The 24,301-nt window shown below is 43.8% G+C and overlaps 1 protein-coding gene across 2 annotated transcripts in view; it reads right to left on the bottom strand.

The window, feature by feature from the left end:
* Positions 1-23,809, bottom strand: part of E2F5 (E2F transcription factor 5) — a 178,045-nt gene extending 154,236 nt beyond the window's left edge. For both annotated transcript variants that reach the window (XM_069220425.1, XM_069220427.1), the window contains exon 1: positions 23,525-23,809. In XM_069220425.1, coding sequence (XP_069076526.1) covers positions 23,525-23,650 — 126 coding nt within the window. In that variant the 5' untranslated portion in view covers positions 23,651-23,809. The remainder of the gene's footprint in view (positions 1-23,524) is intronic.
* Positions 23,810-24,301: the final 492 nt, after the last annotated feature.

Genomic DNA, 24,301 nt, shown 5'->3' with positions numbered 1-24,301 from the left:
CAGCCCTAAGATAGGCCCTCCGTGGCTCCATTGGCAGGGCCCAGTGTATTTAAGGGGTAGGGCATGTATTGGTGTGTTTTACTTGTCCTGATAGTGAAATAATGTCAAATTCGGTTTTCACTGTTGCAAGGCCTATCTCTCCCATAGGTTAACATAGGAACTGCCTTTAAATATCTCTTAAGTGCAGTTTGCCATTATGAGCAGTTACAGATGTTGAGTTTGGGGTCTCTGAACTCACACTTTAAAAATACATATTTTTAAAAAAGTTGGTTTTTAGATTGTCTGTTAGAAAATGCCACTTTTAGAAAATGGGTATTTTGTTTCTTAACCATTCTGTGCCTCTGCCTGCCTGTGGAATCCACATCTGGGTCAGACTGACAGTTGGGCTTTTTGTGAATTCCCTCTTAACAGTGATACAAAGGGAGCTGAGGTGTGTCCTGCATATCCTGATGAGACTTCCTGGGCTAGAGAGGGGAAAGGGGAGCTGACACCTGCACCTGAAAGGGCTGTGTTTGTGCTCACACAATGCAGTCTCCAGACCCTGGAGTATGACTGGGGCCAGGCCTGGGCAAGGCAGGAGTTCCATTTGAAGTTTGCATACTTCAAAGGCAAAAATGAGTATAAGTAAAAATGAGTTTTGCTTTACTTTCGACTGAGACAAGATATACACACTGAAAGGAGTCAGAAAGATTCTCTGGAATGCACTTCTTAATCTGAAGAAGACATTTATTATAGCTTTTTGCAAGGTTTGTGAAGGAAGGTTTGAATAGTAAAAAGTGTACTTTCAAAATGTGCAACAACAACGTAAAACCATGTATAAAGAATCCTCAATCTATAAACAGCAAATATATACATGCAAGGATACAAACACGTATATACTGATACGTTCATATGCAATGCAAAGCAAATAATTAATAAACATTCATCACCGTAGGGCCTGCCAGATGTTTCATCTTTCTCATGCCAGCAAGACAACGACCCAGTTTAACTGCGAGAAAGAGATCCTCACCCTCATGGGAACAATGTCAGGCATTTGACGTCCAATCCTGACTAAGGTCTCGGAATTCATTGCTACTGAGCAGGGCCACCTTTTTATAGCCTAAACAACCACGAAAGAGCCTTATAGAAGGCCCCCCTCTCAGAAGGAAATATTCAAAAATGCTGGCTAGTTTAGGTAAACCTTGAAAGGAATGCGTCAGGAGTTGGCCATCTCCCCAAGGCACGCCTCTCAAAGTCAACTGTTATCTTGCCTATGATAAACACTAGCTCGTTACGGTCTTATCGTACTAACTGCTCACCTCCTACATATCGTGTACCAGTCCTAGCTCTTCGATGAGAAGAAAAACACATAGAAGTAGAAAAACACATTGCATAACATGTTTGCACTGAAAAATACTTTAACGTGACAGAGAAGCTAAGCTGAACACAAAATGGAGTCCGATTGAATACAAAATGGAGTCTATAACCAGTGACCACTAAAGTGACAATAGGCAGCTAAGCCAGGTGCAAAGGGATGTGACACAACATCAGTGGTCAATACTCAAATAACACTACAGTAGTAGACCCAATATCCAAGATTTTTAGAACACTTCTGGATCAAGGTCTGCCAAGGAGAAGAGCTGAAGGGCTGGAGGAGGAGTTGTGTGTGCTTTGCTGGGTTGGCCTGCAGTTGTTGCTGCTTCTGCCTCAAAGAAGACAAAGACTGGACTTTGCAGTGTATGCTGCTTGTGAAGATTTTCCAAGGGCTTGGACTGAGTTTGCTTCCTGTTAAGAAGTCTCAGGGACATCAAAGACGTCATCTGCCAGCACCTGCGCTCTCTTACTGAGACCCCCTGACTTGCCAAGTGGTACCACATCCAGTTCCTGGGCCCCTGGAAGGAGAAGCTAGCAGAACCAGAAAGAAAATCCACACACCGGAGCCGAAAAGCAGAAAAGTCAACACAGCGCTTGCACTGCGGCTGAAAGCACAACGCAGCGCTGGTGAAATCGATGCATCGCCAGCTCAGTACGGATTCATCACTGCAGTGTGTCCAGATTTTCCACACATCGTCTCTGGGCATCAAAATCTTCAACATCACCGCACAGACCTGAGGCTGCTGGTCCGGAAACCGACGCATCGCTTTCCTGGCAGAGAAAGAATCGACGCACGGCCTCGCATTGCTTGCTTTTCCAACACACCCTCACCCGTGCTGCTTTATTTTTGATGCATACCAGGTATTTTGTGCTAAAACAACGGATCAGTTGATTTCCATTGATTAAGACTCTTGTTACTTTAAAAATCCATATCTTTGCTCATGTATGATGGATTTTTGTTGTTTTGGTCTTGTTTGATTTAGATAAATATTGGCCATTTTTCTAAACTGGTGTCAAGTCCTTTTGTGTTGTTTTCACAGTGTTAATTTGTGTGTAATTATAAATACATTATACATTGCCTCTGCGATAAGCCTGAAGGCTTGTACCGAGCTACCAAGGGGTTAAGCAGGGGTTATCTGAGCTGTGTATCTCTCTTACCCTGACTAGAGTGAGGGTCCCTACCTGGACAGGGTATAAACTGACTGCCAACTAGAGACCCCATTTCTAACAAACTACAAATACTAGCATGTATCAACACATATTACTAAATGATGATTCTAAGAAATGGCACCTAAAATCTCACAGTAAATTAGAAAAATCTTTTTTTCTCCTAGTTGCATTTATTGTGAACATTATATTTTGAAAGCAAACAATCAACAACCTTGCTTACGACCATTTGCAAATATTTGTATCAAATCAGCCTCAGATTGTTAAATTTTGCAAACGTATGTTCACATTCTTTTACTGGAACCATGGTCATTGCAGTTCAAGCTTACGACATTTATGTAGCGCACTCACCCTAATAAAAAACAGCTTTGCATTAATGAACTGCATTTATATAGGGACACTAATATCACCTTAACTGTAGACAATTCCCTTCCCTGCTTCATAGTGTGGTACTGTAAACTGTCAGCCAAGGAGGTTATGCTCTAGGGGGTTGGGCCTACTTGTCCCAAGGACAAAATTAAAATGAAAACCTGTTGTCCCATACCCCAAACAATATGTCATGGGTGTCGGTCTATAGGAATTCCACACCCCTGAAAACTAGATTACAGAAGGATGTCTTGAGTGACACCTTCTCCTTCCTTTATTGTTCTGTGTACTTTCAAATACCATGATACATCAACAGGATTATTTGAACAATTAGGAAGGGCCTTAGAAACAGGCTTCAGCTTTGGATGGATTAATTTTGCATAGCCACATTTTTAGGCCTCGCCTATAGACAGCTTTAGCTTAGAGGGGCATTTTGGGCCACAACACTAGAATATTATGTGGTTAAAGTAAAGCATGAAGAAGCTTACCTTCTTCTGCAGGAAGTCAATCTGAGGTTCAAAGGGCAGAAGCGATGTGGTCCATCTGTTTCATGGATAGAACTAGTTTGCTGGTCAGTTCTGTACCAGATTAAACTGAAGTGAAATCTTTCTACAGGGCTGCATTCATGTTCTTACTAATCATTAATAGCAATAACCTTGTAATGGTATGGCTGAACATTGATCAACAACTACTGACATTTCCATAGGTTGTGGCGTCTTGGATCAGGAGGACTTGGGTGATTTAGACTCTCAGCCAGAGAAGCCATGAGCAGCAGGCAACAATTGTAGGTCTCCTAGAGTAAAAAGCATACATTTACCTTCTAGCAGCGGTACAGATGCTGACTCAGGTGAGGCAAGATGTTTTAATATCAACACAATGATGGACCGAGTGAGTGGTAGGCACAAAGCAGGGTTAAGGAACACGAGGGACAACATAAATGGTCTATGTTAGATGGCTTTACATTGTGGGGCACCCTTTTCCCCACCAACCACCACCACCCCACCTTCCAGAGTTCAACACCATACCCAGGGAGAGCACAGAAGAACCACAAAAAAACAACAAAAGGTGCATGCTGCTTTGAAGGCTCTACTGCTGTGTTAAAGCCACTGCAGAAAAGAGGTAGGTTAAACAAAAGAGAACCCTAGCTTGTTGTTAATTATAGTCTGTTTCAATAAAGATTGATGCTGAGGGACAGGAAGTAGGATCATTGGTCCTCAACAGTAGATAAGTATTTTTATGTTATCTAGTGTGCCTCTCGTTTCTGTGTGTGTTCCTAAAACAAAGATGATATTTTGGCAAAAGCTGCACTTAACAAAAACTGTCCTGGAGTGGGTGTCGAAAGTAATTCTTACTTGTCCAGTCACAATCAGCGACAAGAGAAAGAAGAGCTATGCTGCACCACATCGTCATTCATTCAATAATGCACAATGTAATATGAATGAACAAATATCTACAGTATACATTAAAAACAGTACTGATGTTGGCACTTACAATTAATATCACTGAGGTGGGAATTATTATAATTTTCCAAAGAATGAAGCAGGCATATTACCCGTTGTACAATCCAAACATCAGAACTCGTGACTTTTTAGGTTACACAAAGAGAACAGCAAAAACTCAAACACACTGAGATCTCTTACTACAATTTTACCCTGCAACCTCCAGGCAGTGCAGTTGAGAAGCCACATTAACATTGCTACTAGACCGCAGATATACGATAACAAGCTGCTTGTTTGAAAAAAAAGAAATAGAAGTGCACATTTGTGTGTGTTTAAAGGAACGAGAGAGAGAAGTCTGGGTTTTCATTGAAGCAAAAGTGATTTCCTAAGATTAATAAATAGCCTGACTCCATCATGAATGCAGACGCCTCAATGCTCAGTGGACTGGGGTGGAAGAGGCAGGTTGGTAGTGAATCATTTGTCCAGGGAAGACCAGAAAAGGGGCTCTGGGAGCATGCTGTGGGTTCCCAAATGCTACTGCCCATTTTGATCGATCAAGCACCTCTTTTTGTTCAGTGAGGATCAAAGTGCTAGCAGACGAACGTTAAGGAGATCTACAATTAGCAGAGAGGGTCTTAGAGTAGCATGAGGGGCTCTTTGGGAAGGGGCGACTGGCTCTAAGAAGCAGGACAGGAGGTATTAAGGGTTCAATGGCTGGGCTAGGTGGGTGGAAAATGTGTTCTTTTAGAGCGGTCTTAGGGATTAGAGGAGAGATTGTGGTCTACAACGGGCTTCTTAAGAGCCTCTCAGGTTTAGGTAAGGGTTTCTCATGCCTGCTTAACAGCCTCTCAAGCTTAGGTAAGGGTTTCTCATGTGATCTTACAGCAACATATGGTGGGCCGACAGCAGGTTGAGGGTGTCTATGAAAAGGCAGAGAAAAGCCGAGGAGGTGGCAGAGTGAGTATGTGCATTATGTGCACCAACAAGCTGTGTCCTAGGCCTCTGAAGGCTGACTGCCAGCTGAAGATTTCTGTGATCAGTTGTTGATCCTTGACTGAGCTGAATGAGGGCATATGAAGACTACCAGAGAATATCTAGAGGTTGACAGAGGGTTTTTATGTGTTCACTACAGATCTGCAAGGGTAAAATTAATCTGTGGTGGCTAACTAAAGTAATGCTACAGGCAGCACAGGGCCCCCAATAGACAGCAGACAATCTGTGATGCCCAGCTGAGAGCCACCTTAACATCTGGTAAAGGCTGGCTGATTGCAAGCTGAGGGTCTTCCAAGAGTCAGAAGAAAAAGTTTAAGGGGAAGAATTGCCTGCAGACAAGGTCTGAGAAATGGCAGATATTCCGCCACTGGTTTTCTGAGGTTTATTTCCTGATCTCCCACTAGCATACACTGTCGGGGTAGGACAAACTTAGAGTAGACCCCGGCTCCTCAGCTGATACTGGCATTCAGTGTCAGAGTCAGAAGGGCCCATTAGTAGGCCTGTGCCCCAGACACGGTTGCATTCATTGGTGGGGGTCAGTGGGCCTAAAATCGTTGAGTCCACACCAAGCCTTGCCGTTCTCTTTCCTTTGCAGTACCTGTCCTTAGATCAGTTGAGGAATCTGTGTTTGAAGAGAGGGTAGAGGGCACAGAAGAAAACGGTGATGGATTCTGGGAAGGGTGCCTTGTTAGGAACCTATGGAGGGAGTGCAGTGGTGTCAAGCTGTTTCTTTTGGGTCTTTAGCACATGTTTGTCTGAGCCCATGGCTCTAATCCAAAAAGAAAGAGAAACTCTCAATAAACTAGTTCTAAACCGGAGGGTAAGGTCCAGGGCCATTCCAATGGTACAAGGGGCACACCGTGAAAACGATGAATTGGGTTCCAAGTCACAAACAGAAAGGAGGACTGGAAGGTTCTTGAAACCCAAAGTCTTTACTTCCTATATGTGTCACAAGGATTGGCATTATAAAAGAGACTGCCCAGTGAAGACCTTGTAACAGCTACACCCATCACAAGTGTGCTGAATTTGGTAAGAGGGTGCCAAAAGATCCCTGTGGCACTCAGTCTAGTAGCAAAGGACATTTGGGAGAGGGCGATAGATTATCTTCAGCACATACATCCAAATACCATGAAGTCTGTGCAGAAAACTATTATCCATGGTGGGGAAGGTTCCTGTCATGAGGTATACAGGTGCTTACAGGGCTGTAGTTAAGAGTAATCACTTCAAACCAGTGGAGACTCCCCCCTGTGCTGATACACAAAGTTGGTAGATTGAGGGCAAAACATGAATTATTCAACTGCTTGAGTTGAGCACTGGAGAAGCAAAGATGTCAGTGCAATGAAGCAAAATGGGCACCCATCCCTTGGCTGGGTGCTGATGTACCGCCATAACTGGGAGTGCACACCGCCCATCAGACACCTTGCTCTGTGGCAACTTTTGTACTAATAATAGCTACACTCTTGGAGGTGAGGTAAAAATCAATAGTAAACCAGCTATGGTTGACATAGGGGAGAGAAAGAAATAAGGAACCAAAGATCGCTTTGGCAATGGTTTGATTGCCCCTGGTTTATAACCAAGACAAGGAGCCTACATGACTTGAATCAGATCAGATGAGCTGACCAAATCACAAGCTGCAAGAGACTGGGACCATCACAGGTTTTCAAATATCAGGAAAAGGTAGTGAGCAGATCAGGACAGACTCCGACTCTTATGAGGTACATGTTGGACGTCCATTACCCGAGTTCCACAGGGAGAGGAGAAGGAGACCTTCAAAGCTGGCCAAGGGCTGGATTCTGGGACACTGAAAGAGCTGAAGGAGTGGTTAGCTGCTTGATGAGCCACCTGAGAGAAATTTTGCCAGGCACAAGATGAGTGCCCTATGCTCAGCTTGTGCCTGGAGGCTTTGTAAGAGGTCAGCAATGGGGTGTTTGGAAAGCATTTAATTGGCTGGATGGATGGACCAGCAAGAGACCTAAGATTCGTTTGCTATGTTCTGCTAGTCAGAGATGTGCAGAGAGGTTTTGAACCTGTCCTACTGGTCAATTGAGCATGAAGGTAAGACTCATCCTGTCAGGGAACTTCGCAAGGAACTGGGATTTTCTACCACGTCTCTTGTTAACTTACAGAAAAATTCCACAGAAGAGAGTTGGGTTCAGTCACCAAGTAAGTGGTCTCCACCATAGACAGGTGAAAGCAGAAAGAACTTTAGAGTCACCTCAGAAGGACATGCTGGACTATACGACTGGCCTTAATTAGTAGATTTTGCAATTCATGAGTAAGGCGAAGAAAATCCAAGAGCAGATGAAGGAGTGGTGTGACCAGAAAGCAATGCTGACTGGGTACGTGGAGGTTTAGAAGGAGTTGATGCTGCAAAATATTTATCCAAAATACTTGGTGGACACAAGTGCCTTACAGAAGCCAATGAGGGTGTTCAATGCGAACTGCCTCAAGCCACACCTTGAGAGATTTCACCATAGGTGCCACAGATATAGCAGAGGAGGTTGAGGAAGACAATTAATCTCTTCCCTACCTGCTGCACAGTGAGGTGAAGGATGGTTCTGTGAATGAGATGCAACCTGCCCCTGAAATAATGACTAAGCAGTAAACAGAGTATAGGGAAGTACTGGGACTATTTCACCATCCCTTTTCTCGGACTCCAGGGTTGACACATGTCTGAGTATATGACCTAAATACAGAGTGTAGCTTGACAGTAAGTAGCAAGCAGTGCAGTGCACCAAGGCAGATGATGCCAAGATGTTGGCCATAATATTAGTTGAGCATTTACATTGTCCTGGGACCAATCCAGTGGTATTTGTGTCCAAGGAAGGATCCACATACTTGCACTTTTATAAGGTCTACTGGGTGCTCAATGGGGTGATCAAGACCGATGCACATCTGCGTGCCAATTCAGTATCCCTTATCTAACCAAAGGATACTGGCATATCACATTAGCACCTAGCGCCAAAGAAAATAACGCACTCTCTATGACAGGTGCATTGAACCAGTTCAGGGTCATGCGTTTGAGATTAAGAATGCTTCTGCCACTTATCAGTGCCTAATGAATCATGCTCTCTCAGGTAGTCTGGCTTACCTAGATGACACCCCCTTGCTTGGCAATTCATGGGAGGACAACCTTGGTCACCTAGAACATATGTTGGTCCGGATACAGGGGGAAAAGTGACCATCAAGACAACCCATCACCAGACTGGGCTGTCCTCTAGTATACTTTGGGCACCGGGTGGGAAACAGGAAGAGCTTTCTGTTGATGACGAGATACAGTCTGTGTTGGGGTGGGAGGTTCCCAGCAACCAGACCCAAATGAGAATTTTCTTAGGACTCACTGGCTTTTGTAGAAACTTTGCTGCCAACTATGGGACAATAGTTTTGTTTACAGCCTTGGCATCAGAAAAGCAGCCTAAGAAAATGATCTGGACTGCAAAGTGTCAGAAGGCATTTGAGGTTCTGAAGACCGCACTATGTAACGCATAAGCATTGACGGCACCTAACTTTGGTTGACCTTTCATTGTGCTGACTGGCATCACAGATAAGTGGGTTAGACTTGCAATGACTCAACTTGATGACAATGGTAGAGCAACACAGCAGTTTCTCAGCTGCAGACTGTTTCCTAGGAAACAGAACTGGGTACCATTGAGAAACAATGTTTTGCAATAATGTGAGCTTTGAAGACGTTCCAGCCTCACATGATTAGCATCGTGTTTGTGGTCTAGACAGATCACAAACCACTCAAATGGCTGATGGCACTGAAGAGTGAGAAATCCAGGGTAATTGGGTGACCTATTTCTTTTCAGAGCCTACACTGCACAGTACAGCACAAATCCGGAATGGATCATGGTGCTGCAGAAGGATTTTCCTACCAGTCTTGCCAACCTAACAGCCAGACTTCAGGGCTGGAACAAGCTTCCTGTTAGTCCTACGTGGGAGGGACATCAGTGGGACAGGGATGTTCTCCGAGTGGGTGCGTACCCCTACCCTGAGTCCCTAACTGCATGTGAAAATGATATCCTGACTTTTAGAACCATGAATTCAAACTAACCTAGCATCTGGGCAGAGGCCTGACCTTACCCTGAAAATGAGAGTGGGAGCGAATGGGGGGGGGGGGGGGCGTTCAGGCCCTGTTCTATGACCTGGAGGATGTGCATTAAGTCTGCCCTCATACTAGACAGTGGACTATTGTCTTAAGCTTCAGTACTTCATGTAAAGATTTGGTGGCAGCATGCTGTTTTTTGTGACTTTGCAGTGCAACCTTTTTAGGGTTGAGCCTGCGTCGCATGCACTTGCGCATGCGTATTGCTTGCGAGACAATTTAGGAATTAGAAACGGGTTTTGAGCCCGTCCACGTCACGTCAGTGTCTTTCATTGGTTCGTGGGCTTGCCTCTTAAAATCTGCTTGCTTTCATTAGTGGAAGGCACACATACGTCATGCCTCTTCCGGTGGTTAGCCCTCTTCGAGCGCAGCGACCAAGTACTGAAAACATGCGAGGCTTGCTGTTTCCCATCAGGTTTGTGGACTACTTTTTATCTTTTGTTCGCAGCGCGATCTCGCTTGGCAGAAGTCGAGCACTTTGCATAATATCGACCCTGTTACATAGTTAATTGCACTTTTGCCGGTTATGTAAATAATTGCACTTTTGCCGATGGGTTTCATTACGAGTAAACTGTAGCACCGCGATCGCGCTGTTTTTTTTCTTTTAATGTGGATAAAAAAATCCGGTTGGGAGTTAACAACTGGTAATAGCTGTAACTCAGAGAAATGCGAGACCCTAGTGCATTGCAAATGCTTGTTCTTCTTGCCAGCAAGGGTGTTTTCTACTGACCCCTCATGTAAAGTTTTGCTACCATGTGGAACACAGAGCCTGGCGGTGACATTCTGTGTGTATGTCGATTGCATGTGTATGTGCAGTACATGTGCATCAGATGTACTGAAGTAGGAGTCTGTGTGCTGTGTGATTCTCAGTACTCAGTCAGTTGGATTTCAGCAAGAACTTGTTGTTCTCAATGACTATAACCAGAGGATTATTTTTTTTTCGGCAAACATTAATAAACCAAAAATCATATCCTTTGGGAAGAACCTGAAGCTATTCATATGGAAATAGAGAGACAAAGTGGAGTCAATAAAATCATATGTATGTTTACCTGGACTTCCATCTGGATAAGACTCTAACTTCTGGACAACTTCTATGTATGTTAAAAACAATGCCTGTTATGAAAACAAATATTTAAAAAAAAGTTTGCATCAACATACAGAGGGTGTGCGAATAGGCCCACCACAAAACTTGTCCTATTTTTGACTTATGGCTCAATGGCAAATACATTAAAACTATTTTTCATCCAAAACATAAGTCTTTTATTCAACTTAAGAAGATCCACTCCTCATGCAATGATCAGACTTGAACTAAGTCTACCATTAATTGAGGCAATTCACCTAGGTTGGAAAATTAACAATTTTTGTGACTGAGCCTCTGTAAAACCCACCTCATTGATATGCTTGATTTATCAAGAACTGACACAGAACATTATGATCAGCTCAGTTTTTTCTTTTGATTAAATCAATTCCGCTATCAAACAACATAATTTACTCTTGCTTACGTATCTCTTGAAGATGCAACAATTAACCAGTAAAAGAGTCATTAGGGAAGATGTTCAGAATATTTTTTGTTTGAGAGATCTGCATAAAGTATCAAAGTTACAAACAGAGAGCTACTTTTGGAGTCATACTTTTAGACCAGCCAGAAATATATTGATTCTAATTTGGAGGCATCAATTAAACCAACTTTTGATATCCTGTCTGTTGTATAGTCAGTTGAAAGAATTTGAAGGCTCCTGAAAGTCTACATCTAGTTCCTCTAATGTCAGACCCTATAACTATTATAACAAAAGTTTAAAACAAATTATCTCGATCTGCCCTAGGCTAAGCAACATTCGGGGAAAAAAGTATTGCCTTGCTTCAGGAAGCAATCACTGTGCGTTATAAAGGATCCCAACACAGCTTGCTTTCGGCTACTAATGAATGCCTTTATCAGGAGATTAACACAATATTAGGATATGACCTATAAAAGATTATGTAACCAGTGGGCATGCCAAAGCAAAGGACTATATTTGATGCACTGAGGGGTAGGACAGAGTATTCTTTCATTAATCTTGTGATTCTTTTGAATTATTTTTAACATTGTTTATTTATGTATTTGGACACCTAACATATTCATATTTTAGGAGTTACAATGGGATCTATTTGGTATAACCCAGGTATAGAATGGCACAAGACAGACTGAGGATAGCTACCGTAAACAATGGAAGTTTACTGCCTGCATTCTTGTGGCATTCTTGTGGCTGGAGGTTGGGGACCTAGAAAAATAAGTCTGGGGCTAGAGACAGGACTAGCTTTGCTAACTACATGAGGCCCTAAGTTGGCAAAGGACTGCTGATTAGTTCTTCTGGAGCACTGTCCTTTGGTAGACATGGGAGGTGGGACTGCAGTTTCAGTTGCAGAAGGTGCGGAAGATTCTAGGCAAGGACTGGCCTTTTTCAGGAATGCAATGGCAGCCAGGTGCAGAACAATTACACTTCATTGTGCTCATGTTATACTCTTGCTTCAAGCAAGACCTACTGGTACTTGCTGGGAGAAATATGAGAACCATCAATTTGCACTAGTACTGTGTCCGGAGAGCAGCCTGAACGTTGCATCTAAAAGAGAACCAAAACAAACTGGTTCTGAAACATTATACTGTGGATCTACATTTCCTGTCTGGAACATATGTATAAAAGTGGGGTGCAAACCACTCATTTTGTTCCAAGTTCTGCATGACCAAGGAAGGGTGTGCTCCACAGATTACTTGAAGGAGTGTTGTGTAACCACAGCTGGTGTCTGCATGACAGCCAGTCTCTCACATGTGAGATGTCTTCATCTCAGGTCTGCATTTTTTGCTGTAGGAGCTAAAGGTCAGTCTAGGCGTTTGCTGAGAGAGGAAAGGAGTGCACCTGCAGGAGTTGGGTTTCTTCCCAGAAGGAAAACTCCAGAATGGTCCCAACGAGATGTAACCAGGGAGCATAAAAATGCCAGGAGCGAAGCCAGGGAGCAACCTGTGAGACAAATGGATCTCCCAGTCTCCCTAATTGGTGCGCCTCATGAACTGCATCAAGTCATCTACTGAAAGCAAGCATCAAGCAAGATTATTAGGCTACCACTGCTGAAAGACTGTTGCTGGCACAGACTGTGTTCCCCAGTAGGCTTGGATTCCACAACTCAGGAGTGGCAATGAAACGTGTAGCGCCTAAAATCACACACAGGATTTTAACCTTGTATTACATCAACTTAAATGTGATGTGTAGTATTAAGTAAAGTTATGTGAATAAGGTACTGTCTTTTATACAAAAGCCTATTACTGGACTGAGCAATGTAATGGTGTGTCTTAGAAAGTGGTTTGTTGGTTGACTGGGGTGTGAGCCCTGGCCAAGCCACAGCCACAATCTTTTGCAGGGAGAACAAAGTCACTAAAATAACCTGTGCTTAACCCTGGATAGCTTGGCACAAAAAGCAGTCAGGCTTAACTTAGAGGCAATGTGTGAAGTATTTACGCAGCACACAAACAGTAATAAAATGAAAGCAGAAGAAAAATCCAAAACCAATTTAGAAAAATAGAGTACATTTTAATAAATTATTGGCCACCAAAATGACAAAAGTCCAATTAGTAGAACTGGAATCATGAATTTGTAAAGTTTTTAGTAAAATCTAGTGCCTAAATGATCAAAGCGCCATCCCTGGACATCTAGTCACGCAAGACTGGGTCAGAGTTCAAAAAGATGGCTGACGGTGATGGAGTACGGTTCAGATACAAGAAGTGGATTGGGACCGGCCAGCGCTTACCTTTGAACTTAGAAAAAGGCTGCAAGGAGTGTCTGAGAAGGGAGTGTCATCATCAGGTAGATTTGAGTCAAAGCTGCAGTGACAATTTCTTTGTTCAGACTTTGTATCTGAAATTGAAGTTGAAAATCCCCAGGGGGATGAAGCAGAGGGCTGTAGCCAAAGACAGTTCCACAGGGCCGAATACCCCTTTGGCAAAGGATCACTGAAAAGGATATGCGGAGGAGGAGGAGAACGTAGCAGTAGAAGCTACAAAGTCAATCCAACCAGCAATGCACCTCAGGCTGAAAGACGAGCATGTTGGTCCCGGTCTCCTCCTGGTTCTTAGAGCTTTTTTGGCCAAAATGAAGTCCTCAGTTTTGGATTTTGACCATCTGGGCATCTTTAGCGCAGATTCTAATGGTCCAGGACTGGAGGGGCACCACTTGGAGCATCAGGAATCACTCAGACTGAGTGCAAAAAGGACAAAGCCTTTGTGTTTCTGTGGCCAGCTGACTATCACTTGTGAGTCATTCTGGAGGTCCTGGGATAGTTGAAGATCCAGTCCTTGTACTCAGGCAGAAGGCGGCAGAGCAGCAGGACAGCAGTCCTTCCAAGCAGTAGTCCAGCGGAGTGCTAGTCTTTCCAGCAGCACAGTAGTCCTTCTTACTGGCAGAGTATCCACAGGTCATAAAGTGTACCTAAACATTGGTGTCTGAAGTCCCCTTTTTATGCCCTGGTTCTGGAAGGTGGGAAACATTTCTAGACAGTAGCTTTGAAGTGCATGGAATTTCCTACCTGCACTAGCTCCAAGCTGGTTGCAGTGACAAAGTGAGCACAATGTAAAGGCAGAACCCAGGGTATTCAGTTGCAGGTGTGGCTGTGCTCAGCTCTGCCTCACAAGCCTACCAGCAGAAGGCTCATTTAGGCACACATATTCCCTCTACCGTGTGACTCTCTGGGAGGAGTTCACAAAGTCTAACTGTCAGTTGCAGTTAGTGATGTGATGTAAGGCAGGTTACAGGTACAAAAGTGCTAAGAGCAGGAAAAGCCAACTTTATAAAAGTAGTATTTTCAAAATTGTAAGGAAAAATCTGAATTTACCCTTAAAGAGGGCTTATCTTTACAATTTCATAGAAACCAAACATGACATAACTACTTCCTCCCAATTGGAAATAACAGCTTATTAAATGTAATAAGGAATCCCCAATGTTTTCTTATAGGAGGAGTGGGCCTCACAGTAGTGAAACTAATGTAGGAGTTTTTCACTACCAGGACATTTAAAACTTAAAAGTACATGTCCAACCTTTTGATTTACAAAGTGCCCTATGGTCTATCTAGGGTCTACCTCAAGGGTAACATATGTTAAAAAAAAGAAGAAAAAAAAAAGAAAGGAATGTATTTAAGGTGGGCAAGGAGATTTTCATGCCAGGTCGACATGGCAGTTTAAAATGCAGTCAGGCTGCAGTGGCATACTGGGACTTGTTTTGAAGTGCTACTTAAGTGGGTGGCACAATAAGTCCTGCAGGCCCATTGGCAGCCTTTAATTTACAGACCCTGGTTATATGGTATACCACTCCACAAGGGACTTACAAGTAAATTAAATATGCCAATTTGGTATAAGCCATGTTTGAAGGGAGTGAGAAAAAGCACTTTAGCACTGGCTAGCACCGGTAAAGTGCACAGAGTCCGAACGCCACAAACACAAGTGCAGCAAAGTGGAGGAGGTGAGGTAAAAAGTTTGGGGGAAGACCACCCTAAAGATGCCAGGTCTAATACTGTTCTTTGTATACTGTTGAGTTTTGACCTGTCACTGCTCTTCCTCAAAATGTTGAGAGGAAAGTTTGGAAAGGGTACTGCTTGGCCCAGTTTGCAGGGCTACACTAGGACGCACCGCAGGACAGAAGTGGCAAATAACCTAAACAACCACATTTGGGGCTCAGTAGCTTGTTTGTCCTATGTGCACCTCCCTCCATCCTCCTGAAATAGGGTTTGAAATCCACCATAAAGGACCTGCAGAGTTTCTTTTTCCATCAGGCAATCAAAATGATGAATTCCATTTACTCTGCGTCATCTATAAAGCCATCTATGCCAATAAACAAAGCTATCTGACTGCAAGCTCTTCCTCTTTTTCTGCTACAGAGCCATCTGCCGTGTGAACCAAATAAAGTGGCGATTCTCAAAGTAAAAATGAAAACAAGACAGACCACCTTATTCGACACCCACAACATCTGAGATGATCTTACTTTACCCTTTGTGAAAGGAGTGTTCCCCACTGACTTGACCTTCGGCAAATAACTTACACACTTCCCCATCTCCTATTATTACTCTAGGCCTCCTAAATACCCTACAATCTGCTCATGGCAACTGGTCAGATATTTCATAATACATGGGCATTTTCTGCCTGTTGTCATTATACTATCCTAAAGCTTTCTCATACTAAAAACTTGATATGAAGAACCTAGCTGCCCTCTCACCCCCAACTCCTAGGGCTAGCTCCAGACTACATGAATAGTGCCAATAAAGTAAAAAAAAAAAAAGAAAAAAAACTGATTCATTGATTTTTAACATCCTGAAATAACTACATGTTTGAGAGGTAACATAATAAAAGAAACATGTCAAGAAAATCCTGAAGAACAACCAATGTAGAATAGTGCAGTAATCATGAGCACAAAGATATCTGCGGTGCCTGGAAAGGCCTCCCCGTCCAACATATAGTTGTTGTGAAAACTGCAACCATACCTGACAGAATCTGTTGGTGTGAAAGGCCATTAGCCAATTGTGGGTGGGTTGCTCCACACTATCCTGAACTAGAGAAAAGGCGCTGCAGAATCTCCTTGGACTGGGGCTCGTGGAGGCAATGAATCTGGCAAGCATGGTTGTATACCGAAAGGTGCTGATCTCCAGTGCCTGTGCTGTCTTCAGCACATTCCCAGTCTACAACGCAGTCCCTGATGTTCACCCACCTTGCCCATGTAGCTTGCATGCATCACTGGTAGCATTTTTCAATATATTATATGGCAATGAGGGGGTTTCAACAAGAGGTAGCTAACATATATGATATATATGCGAAGAGACACGTGCCACATCACAGCTGATCCCACACTTGCAGGCATACTGGTCTGGTGAAGATTTAGAGGAAGAGCGAGAGAATCAGTGCTACACTAAAATGCACATCTTGACTGGGGCATGGCCAAGATGGCGCTCATGTAGGAGAGTTTAGGCGGGAAGTGGAGCAGGCCACCTAATCACCATCTCTCGGCGGAACTATGGGCAGCAGAGCAGGAAGAGAGACAAGAACATGCATTGGGCCCCTTGTGGTGCCGAGTCGCGAGGAGAGGCGATGATCGTGCGCTTGGGTGGCCGAGGAGCATTGTAAACATGTCACCCAACTGACGTGTGGAGGCCTGGAGCGAGGTGAGCCTGGGACAGAGCGGCGACAGGCGAGGAGGATCAGATTTTTAGGGCATTTGAGTCATTTTATACCTCACTCCACACAGCAAAGGTGTTGGACCCTGCGAAGACGAGAAATATCTGTAGTCAGTCTCATTGACCTGCTTCCAAACAAGGCGCCCGCGATAAATTAGACAAAGATATTACCCCTACTGACGTGTTTATGGCTGCCTTCTGATAGGGAAGGGCCCCAGGCCGAGATGGTCGTGGGGCAGAATTTTGTAAGTCCCTCGAGGTCCTCCTAGCTCCTATTCTGGCTCGACTACACAACAATTTTTGCAACATCTGGCAATCTCACTCTTACGATGCAATTAGGCACGATTATAGTGATCCGAAAGTCAGGGAGAGACCCCCTGATGTGCACATCCTATCCACCGATTAGGCTGTTAAATACAGACGCCAAGCTCTTTACAGGCATTTTGGCATCCAGGTTGGGGCCCTATATGCAGGGTCTGGTGGACCCGGACCAAACCGGATTTATCCCAGAACGAACATGCTTAGATAAAACTAGAAGGCTATGCCGTATCCTGGACAAACCCTAGCATACCAAGAGGTCTTCTCTGCCTTTATCTACAGATGCATAGAAGGCTTTCGATAGAGTACATTGGGTATTCTTGAGTGCAATCCTCCCCCATTACGGGCTTGGACCACGGTTTTGTCGCTGAACCTTGTGCAATTATAAATCTCACAGGCAATGGTGCTCATCAATGGCTGCGTATCTAAGCCAGATGTGCGCCAAAACTCACACATACATGGTATTCCAATGGGTGGGCGGTCTCACAAAACAGCACTTTACGCAGATGATGTGCTGCTCTATGTGTCTCACCCGTAGCAATCACTCCGAGTAAATATGGAAGAGCTGTCACCATTTGGAGCAGTGGCAGGGTTCAAAACGAACTTAAATAAGTCACCTTTCCTAAATCTCACAGTGCCAGCAACAGACAGGACGCAGCTGCAGAAAGACCTACCCTTCGCGTGGCCTGTGCAGGGGGTGAAGTATTTGGGCCTACAGACCCATCCTACGCTGACAGCTATAGGTAACTGCAACTACTCTGCGTTGCTGAAGAGCGCAAGTACGGATAAGACTAGATGGAAAGGGTATGGCCAGAAATCAAAATGACGCTATTGCCCAAAGCACTCTTCATTATGCAAACCCTCCCGCTGCAGCCCCCTTTTGGGCTCTTAGACAAACTGTAGAACCTAATCTGGGAGTTCATCTGGTCCGGCAAAAAGACGAGGATGGTGCAGTTTCAGGCCTACTTACCAGAGTCTGAGGGAGGACTGAGGATACCTCACCAGTTGAGCTACTACCAGGCAGCACAACTGCGATATTTAGTGGAATGGTTGAGTGTGCGCACGGAGAAGCTCTGGTTCTTAATTGACTAGGCAGTGGTAGGGCAACATATTTGGAAAATCCCTTGGCTTCCAAAGGCATCCCGACCCACGGGGTCTACATATCCCCGTTGTGCGCGCCACAATGGAGGTGTGGGACAAAGTGTATGTGAAGCAGGGTTTATCGACTCCTATATCTCCACAAACCCCAATCATTGGCAACCCAGATTTTCTGCCGGCACTATGGATCCTCGTTCCAGATCTGGCAGGATTCGAACTGTAAGAGAGCTGGGGATTTCTTTGATGCTGATGGTGTCATGGATTTCCCACAGCTCCAGGATGATTACGGTATACCAGCGGAGGCGTACTGGCAATATCTGGCAGTCAGCCACTGGATGACTTCATCTGCGATCCACCCGTATGCAAGCAGATCCTTTACCCCTTTCGAGCGCTGGTTGCTTACTCGCACAACCGATAAAAAGCTTACTTCGGATCTTTACGCCTTTTTGGTGATGCTTCCCCTTTTGGTGAAGACTTTGGCGAGACGCAGGTAGGAGAGGGAGTGTGGCCGCTCCTTCTCGGAAAAAGAATGGCCAGATGTCCTGCAAAGGATGAGCGTTTTTGCCTGTAATATGAATATCAAGAAACTATTCCTAAAAATAGCTCATTATTGGTACTATACACTGGAGCGGTTTGCCGAATGGAGGTCGGGTAACAGTAACTGGTGCAGGGGCCAATGCAGCCAGCTGGGTACGTTAACACATATTCTGTGGCACTGCCCTAAAATTGCCTCCTTCTGGGACTCCATCCTAGATGCTATAGATGACATCTATGAAACTACCATTGCGAGGTTCCCAAGCAACGTCTTGTTAGGGTTTCCGAACCCCCTGACTTATCTTTTCAAATCCCCAAAGGGGAGGGCATCACGCAAGCAATAGGGGCCGCTAAACGTTTGCTGCTGTCTCTGTGGCACAAGAGTGGCATCCCCACACACATGGACTGACTTCATAAATTATGGGATATTCTGGGAATGGAAATGATTACAGTGAGGGCTGCATGAGCAATGCTGTTCTTTGCTAAGACCTGGGGACCCTGCATCTACTACTTCTGTGATGGGTTTAGGGCACTCACCTGCACACATCACCTATGCATACTGCACTTGACCACTCCTGATGCCACCTGGACAAAACAGCACTCAGCCTTATAGAGCTTCACAGTTGGTCCCTCTTCGCCCCTGTTAAATGACCTGTTGGTAGGACCCAGAATAGATATAGATGTCTTATGTTGTTTTGCTCTGCTTTTTTCCCCTATTTACTTCCTTCCCTTTCAATTATTGATGGCCACCAATCGATGATGGTATGAGACATTATTGTATTTGGCTCATGCTCTAAACTCAATAAAAAAGATCTTAATCCTAAAAGGAACACCTTCTCTACAAAGTTTGTACTTGAAGCATTTGTCTCTAAGACAGCATAAACCAGAAAATTGTCGGCCACGCTTGTTAATGATAGAGCAATCAGAAGGAGACACTAAAAGATTGGTCTATGAATTTTAGATACAAGTTGAAATTATTTAACGGGAGGCAAATTATAAGATGATTTCTGAATATATTAAACTGTTATTATAACTTAGGAGTGCAGATATGGAGCAACCTTACAACTGGACCAAATTCCACATTGCTGATCACATGCACCAGGGACTGTGCCAGGGCACAACAACCTGCAACATTAATGATGATTTTCTGAACTACATGGACTGTTCCCATGTGCAGAGATTAGCAATCCTAGTTTTCCAGTCTTCCCATGTGCAGTTCAAGCAGCATGCAAATCATTTTCAGAGATGAAGAAGACTTTGCATAAAATGTAAAACAGAACATGCTAAATTGGTTGCACTTTGCGAACAGAGCTAAGTTTCAAATTTCACTTTTTCGGAAGACTGAAAGATGCAACTAAATCGATTAAACAACGTTTCAACTAATGAAGACCACTTAGCCAAAATGTGGGCAAGAACTGGCGACGGGCTAGAGGAAACACTGCAACTGATGTAACAGACTGATGTGCTTGCTTTAGAATGATCATTATATTAAATGCCCATATAGAATTGTTCCTACAACCAATATATACAAGGGTTTGTTAATCCCAGTTCTTGAGAATTCCTTGAACGTTGAAACAAGCTTGTGGTTGTCTGCCTGGTCCGGGAGGGGTGGCCTGCTGGCTCTTTGAAGACAACCAGGTCTTAATTGTAAGAGCATATTTGGCAAATATCTAATGTGGGGAGGGAACATTTTTTCACTGATAATAGAAGGTAGTCAGAGTGAAGAAGGTATAACAAGTACCTTTCTTTTCCCAATTACTAGTCACTGAGCACAACTGTTATATGACATAAGGCGAGACTTCCAGATGTGCAGGTCATGGCGAGTGATCAAAATGAATGAGGTCAAGATAAATGTACAAACTAAGAAAGTTAGAGGACTGAATCAATATGTCCTCATTTGTTGAAAAGGCGACAGTTGGGCAGCATGCCTTTAAGAAATGCCTAACGGAGGTGAGGGATGAACAGGAACTCTTTGAGATGCAATTCCTCTAAGACGCAGTTTCCTTTGCTTAGCCATTCCGCCACTGGCTGGTCTAATAATTGGTGGCCTGCTGAGTTGGGCCCTGCTCCAATTCCTACTTCTGCAGCAAAACGTCTTGAGGTCAAAGTTGATGAAAAGCTCTCTTTTCACCTCCAGATCCTATCGGTGGCTGGGACATGTTTTTCACTGTTCTGATCTTTAGAATTCGTTACATCAGTATAGTTAAAAAAAATATATTTTTTTTTATAGATGAGTCCATTACCTTTAGACTTGTTTATGCAAACTCTTTGTAATATGGGCCTGCCTCGATATTTGTTTGATCGCTTACAAATAGTTCAAAACGCTGCTGCCAGTCTGATCCTTCAGGTACCTAGATGTCAATCAGTTAAATCGCACCTCAAGGAACTTCACTGGCTCCCGATAAAGAACCATATCGGTTTTAAACCTCTGGAGATTACCTACTGCTCTTTTCATAAGGTCGCCCAGAATGACACCAACAGCTCAGAACTAAGGGAATGCTTCCTAGGTAAATGGTAGTCAGACTGCTAAACTACAGAGCATGTGACTTACTCCTGCAAAGAGCATGCTTCATTTCCGCAAAGCATGTTTGACTACCACACAAATAGCCATTGTATGATGGCATTCAACTAGATCCAGAAACATTCATATTTTTTATTTTTATATGCATGCAAATCAATCACAACAACGCCCACGTAGGGCTTGAAAGCAGCAATAACAGGAGCGCTATAGCAGTACATTGAGGCTTATTAGTGTATCTTACATCCTTGTGGATGGGCCATCAAAAGTCTTCGGTCTCTGGGGAAGGAAGGCACGGATACGTTCATGATGTCACGTTTGGAAACATTCATAGTTTTAAATCTTTTCTACAGTCTATCTCAGAGGACCCAATCTGAAAGCTATTGAAGCAATGCAATATATACAGTGAGAATACAGCAGGGGCCTTCAAACTGGGGGCGGACCACCTAGGGGGGCCTCAAGTGATCCAAGGGAGCACCAGGCTCAGGCCAATACAAGCATCATGCTGACAACAGGGCTTTGTTTTAAGCTGAAAAAATGAGCAGGAGTAAACAACTCTGTAATGGGCCATCGCTAACATGTTTTATCATTTACATCCAAGCTGGGAGTCGCTGTCAAAAAGGAAGAGGCTCCAAATGCTCTTCAAACCCCTTTGCCACTTCTAATAATCACACTGTGGATACTTTCACACCCTAGCAAGGCCTGCCTGACCAGAATAGTATGTTTGGCATCATGATTGCATTTATAAAACAGTATCAGAACTTAACTGTAATGTTTAAATAGGTGTAAACATATTTCAACATTGCCTATTTAATAGAATTATTATGAAAAATGTGGACGGGCCCGATGATTTTTGTTTTCTTCGGGGGGTGGGGGGGATGCAGAATTAAAAGGTTTAAAGATTACTGGTATACAGTGTGAAATATGTTGTGAATGTAATAAACAGAAGGAATTGTATCACATGGAAAAACCTCTGAATTCTATGAATATCATGGAAAAATGCTGCATGAATAATGCTAACCACTAAAATTGGACAGATAACAGTACACTGGGAATAATGAGCCAACATTGGACTTGTGCAAAAAAGAACTCATCTACATCGTATCTACAAGTTTCTTAAGTAAAATGTAAACTAGATTGCCCTCCTAACAAAACTTTTGCGCCATTCACATCAATCATATCGACTAAAAAGGGTGGACCCTCAGAGGGGCCACGCTATGCGGGCTTGTAAAGAACTCGTGGGTTGGGGCAGGATTTTTCACATTGCTTACTGCCTTGCATACCATGCAAGGCTCCTGTATTGCCAGATGCCTGCTTTTGGAAAGACAATGTGTAGGAGTCATCAGCATTCCAAAGGGGGACTGAGGTGGGGTGTCAAACAACAAAAGGCTGCAAGATCCCTGTATGTGATCCGTTCATGAAAATATTCACTATAAACTGTATGTAGCTCATTTCTCACACCGTTTGCAACTAGGCATTATAACATTGAAGGTAGACCATGTATTTACTTGTGAAATAACCGTTTTCAATGCACCAAACAAACGTACCCCCTTTGTTTTTAAAATTCATACTGACTCTCTCATAAGGTCAACAACTCAATAAACGGAACATATGCATATGATTTACAATGGGTAAAAAAAAAAAAAAGTACCTGTGCTTTTCACATTTCCATTTGGGATAATACATTTTTTATAGCGCACAAAAAGTCTGGCGGCGTCTTCGTGGCACCAATAAAAATAAAACAGGATTTAAACCTCCAAGATCCCTGTATGTGATCCGTTCATGAAAATATTCACTATAAGCTGTATGTGTGCATGTATACTGCTTGCTAAGTTTTTGACTCATCTGTGAATATATAGGAGTACTTGTTACAGTTGTGACAGCCTTTCCAATGATGACGTAAAATTGACCTACGCTAATTAATCCCCACCTATTTCCTGGGACCTGATCCCTGCTTTAGGGATTCAGGGAGTGGCACTCGTGTGTGTGTCCAGAATTAATTGATAGGCGCTACATAAAATTGATAAATAAGTTGCTTATTTGTCTTGAGTTTTAGTGATTTATTTCATTCCTGGTGTTTTCCAATGACACTTCAGTAAGGGCGTCGGACAAGCACTGCATCTCGCCTCCGTGGAACTGCCTATATGTTGATGAACCTGTCTCCCACTGACACCCCACAAAAACATCTAGGCACCTCGCAGAGACAGCAAAGGGGCAGATCCACGAAAGACTGGCATGTTCAGTTACCGTGGTGTATCAGCAAGACTAGAGATTAGAACCCACGATCATTCTTTGCCACCCTCTCCTAACTGTGCCATATGTGGAAAAATAAAAGTTCGGCTTTTTAGGACTGCAACCCACCACCAAGCAAATAAGATTGGGGAAGGCAGCGCTCTTAGACCCTTTCACATTTAGGAGCGCCTCTCTAGTGTGTACGGAAGTCGCACTGACCGCTTTAAGATCCAGCACGCCATCCTTAGCTTCTTGCAACAGGGTGACGAACTTGGTAGTGAGCAACCCCAAGCTTTTCTCGTGGCGGCCGGAGGCACCGCTCTGGCACTCTGCGGCAGCGGCCATAATCCGCGCTTGTCTCCCCAGCCGTCCCGCGTCGCAACCTCCTCTCCAGTCGCAGTCGGCACGGTAGCCCCGTGCGGAGCAGTAGAGACAACACGCGTCCCCTGGCAGAGCTTCCACGGAGGAAGTGACGTTGCAGCCGCTCACGGTTGTCAGAGTAACAGGATTGTTGGCCCGTGCTCGCTGTGAAAGCTGCCGTGCTACTATATCTGACTCGTGCACCGAAACTATTCCTAGTTTTAGAAAAAGTTGGCAGAGCCTGTGGCTTACAGGTCACAAGCCTCCATTTTTGCCTGCCTTCATGTTTAAGACCTACATTTTTTTTTTTGCATTCCAGTTTTCCTTGTTTCTCATATAGAACTTTTTGGCCCACTCATACCCACTGCCTTAAGTCACAGTTTATAGATGTTCTTTCAGACCTGAAATGCCTGCTACTTATATTTAATTTGCCAATGTAGTCGCAGGGGTAGAAGCATACAAAAAAGTACGGGATTCAGAGTGCAAGGGGATGGGACACAGCTAAAAGAATACAACATTCTGCATTTATTGTGTCGCCCTTTCACCTACCCGTAGCTGCTTATAAAATGTAATCCACGCACCCAAAATTAAAAACTAAATGTAAATTAAACTGAATAATTTGTGAGACATGCATTT

Source organism: Pleurodeles waltl, chromosome 2_2 (genome assembly GCF_031143425.1).
Source record: "Pleurodeles waltl isolate 20211129_DDA chromosome 2_2, aPleWal1.hap1.20221129, whole genome shotgun sequence".
Taxonomy (NCBI): Eukaryota; Metazoa; Chordata; class Amphibia; order Caudata; family Salamandridae; genus Pleurodeles; species Pleurodeles waltl.
Note: the sequence above shows the minus strand (reverse complement) of the source record. Positions and strands in the feature narration are given on the sequence as shown.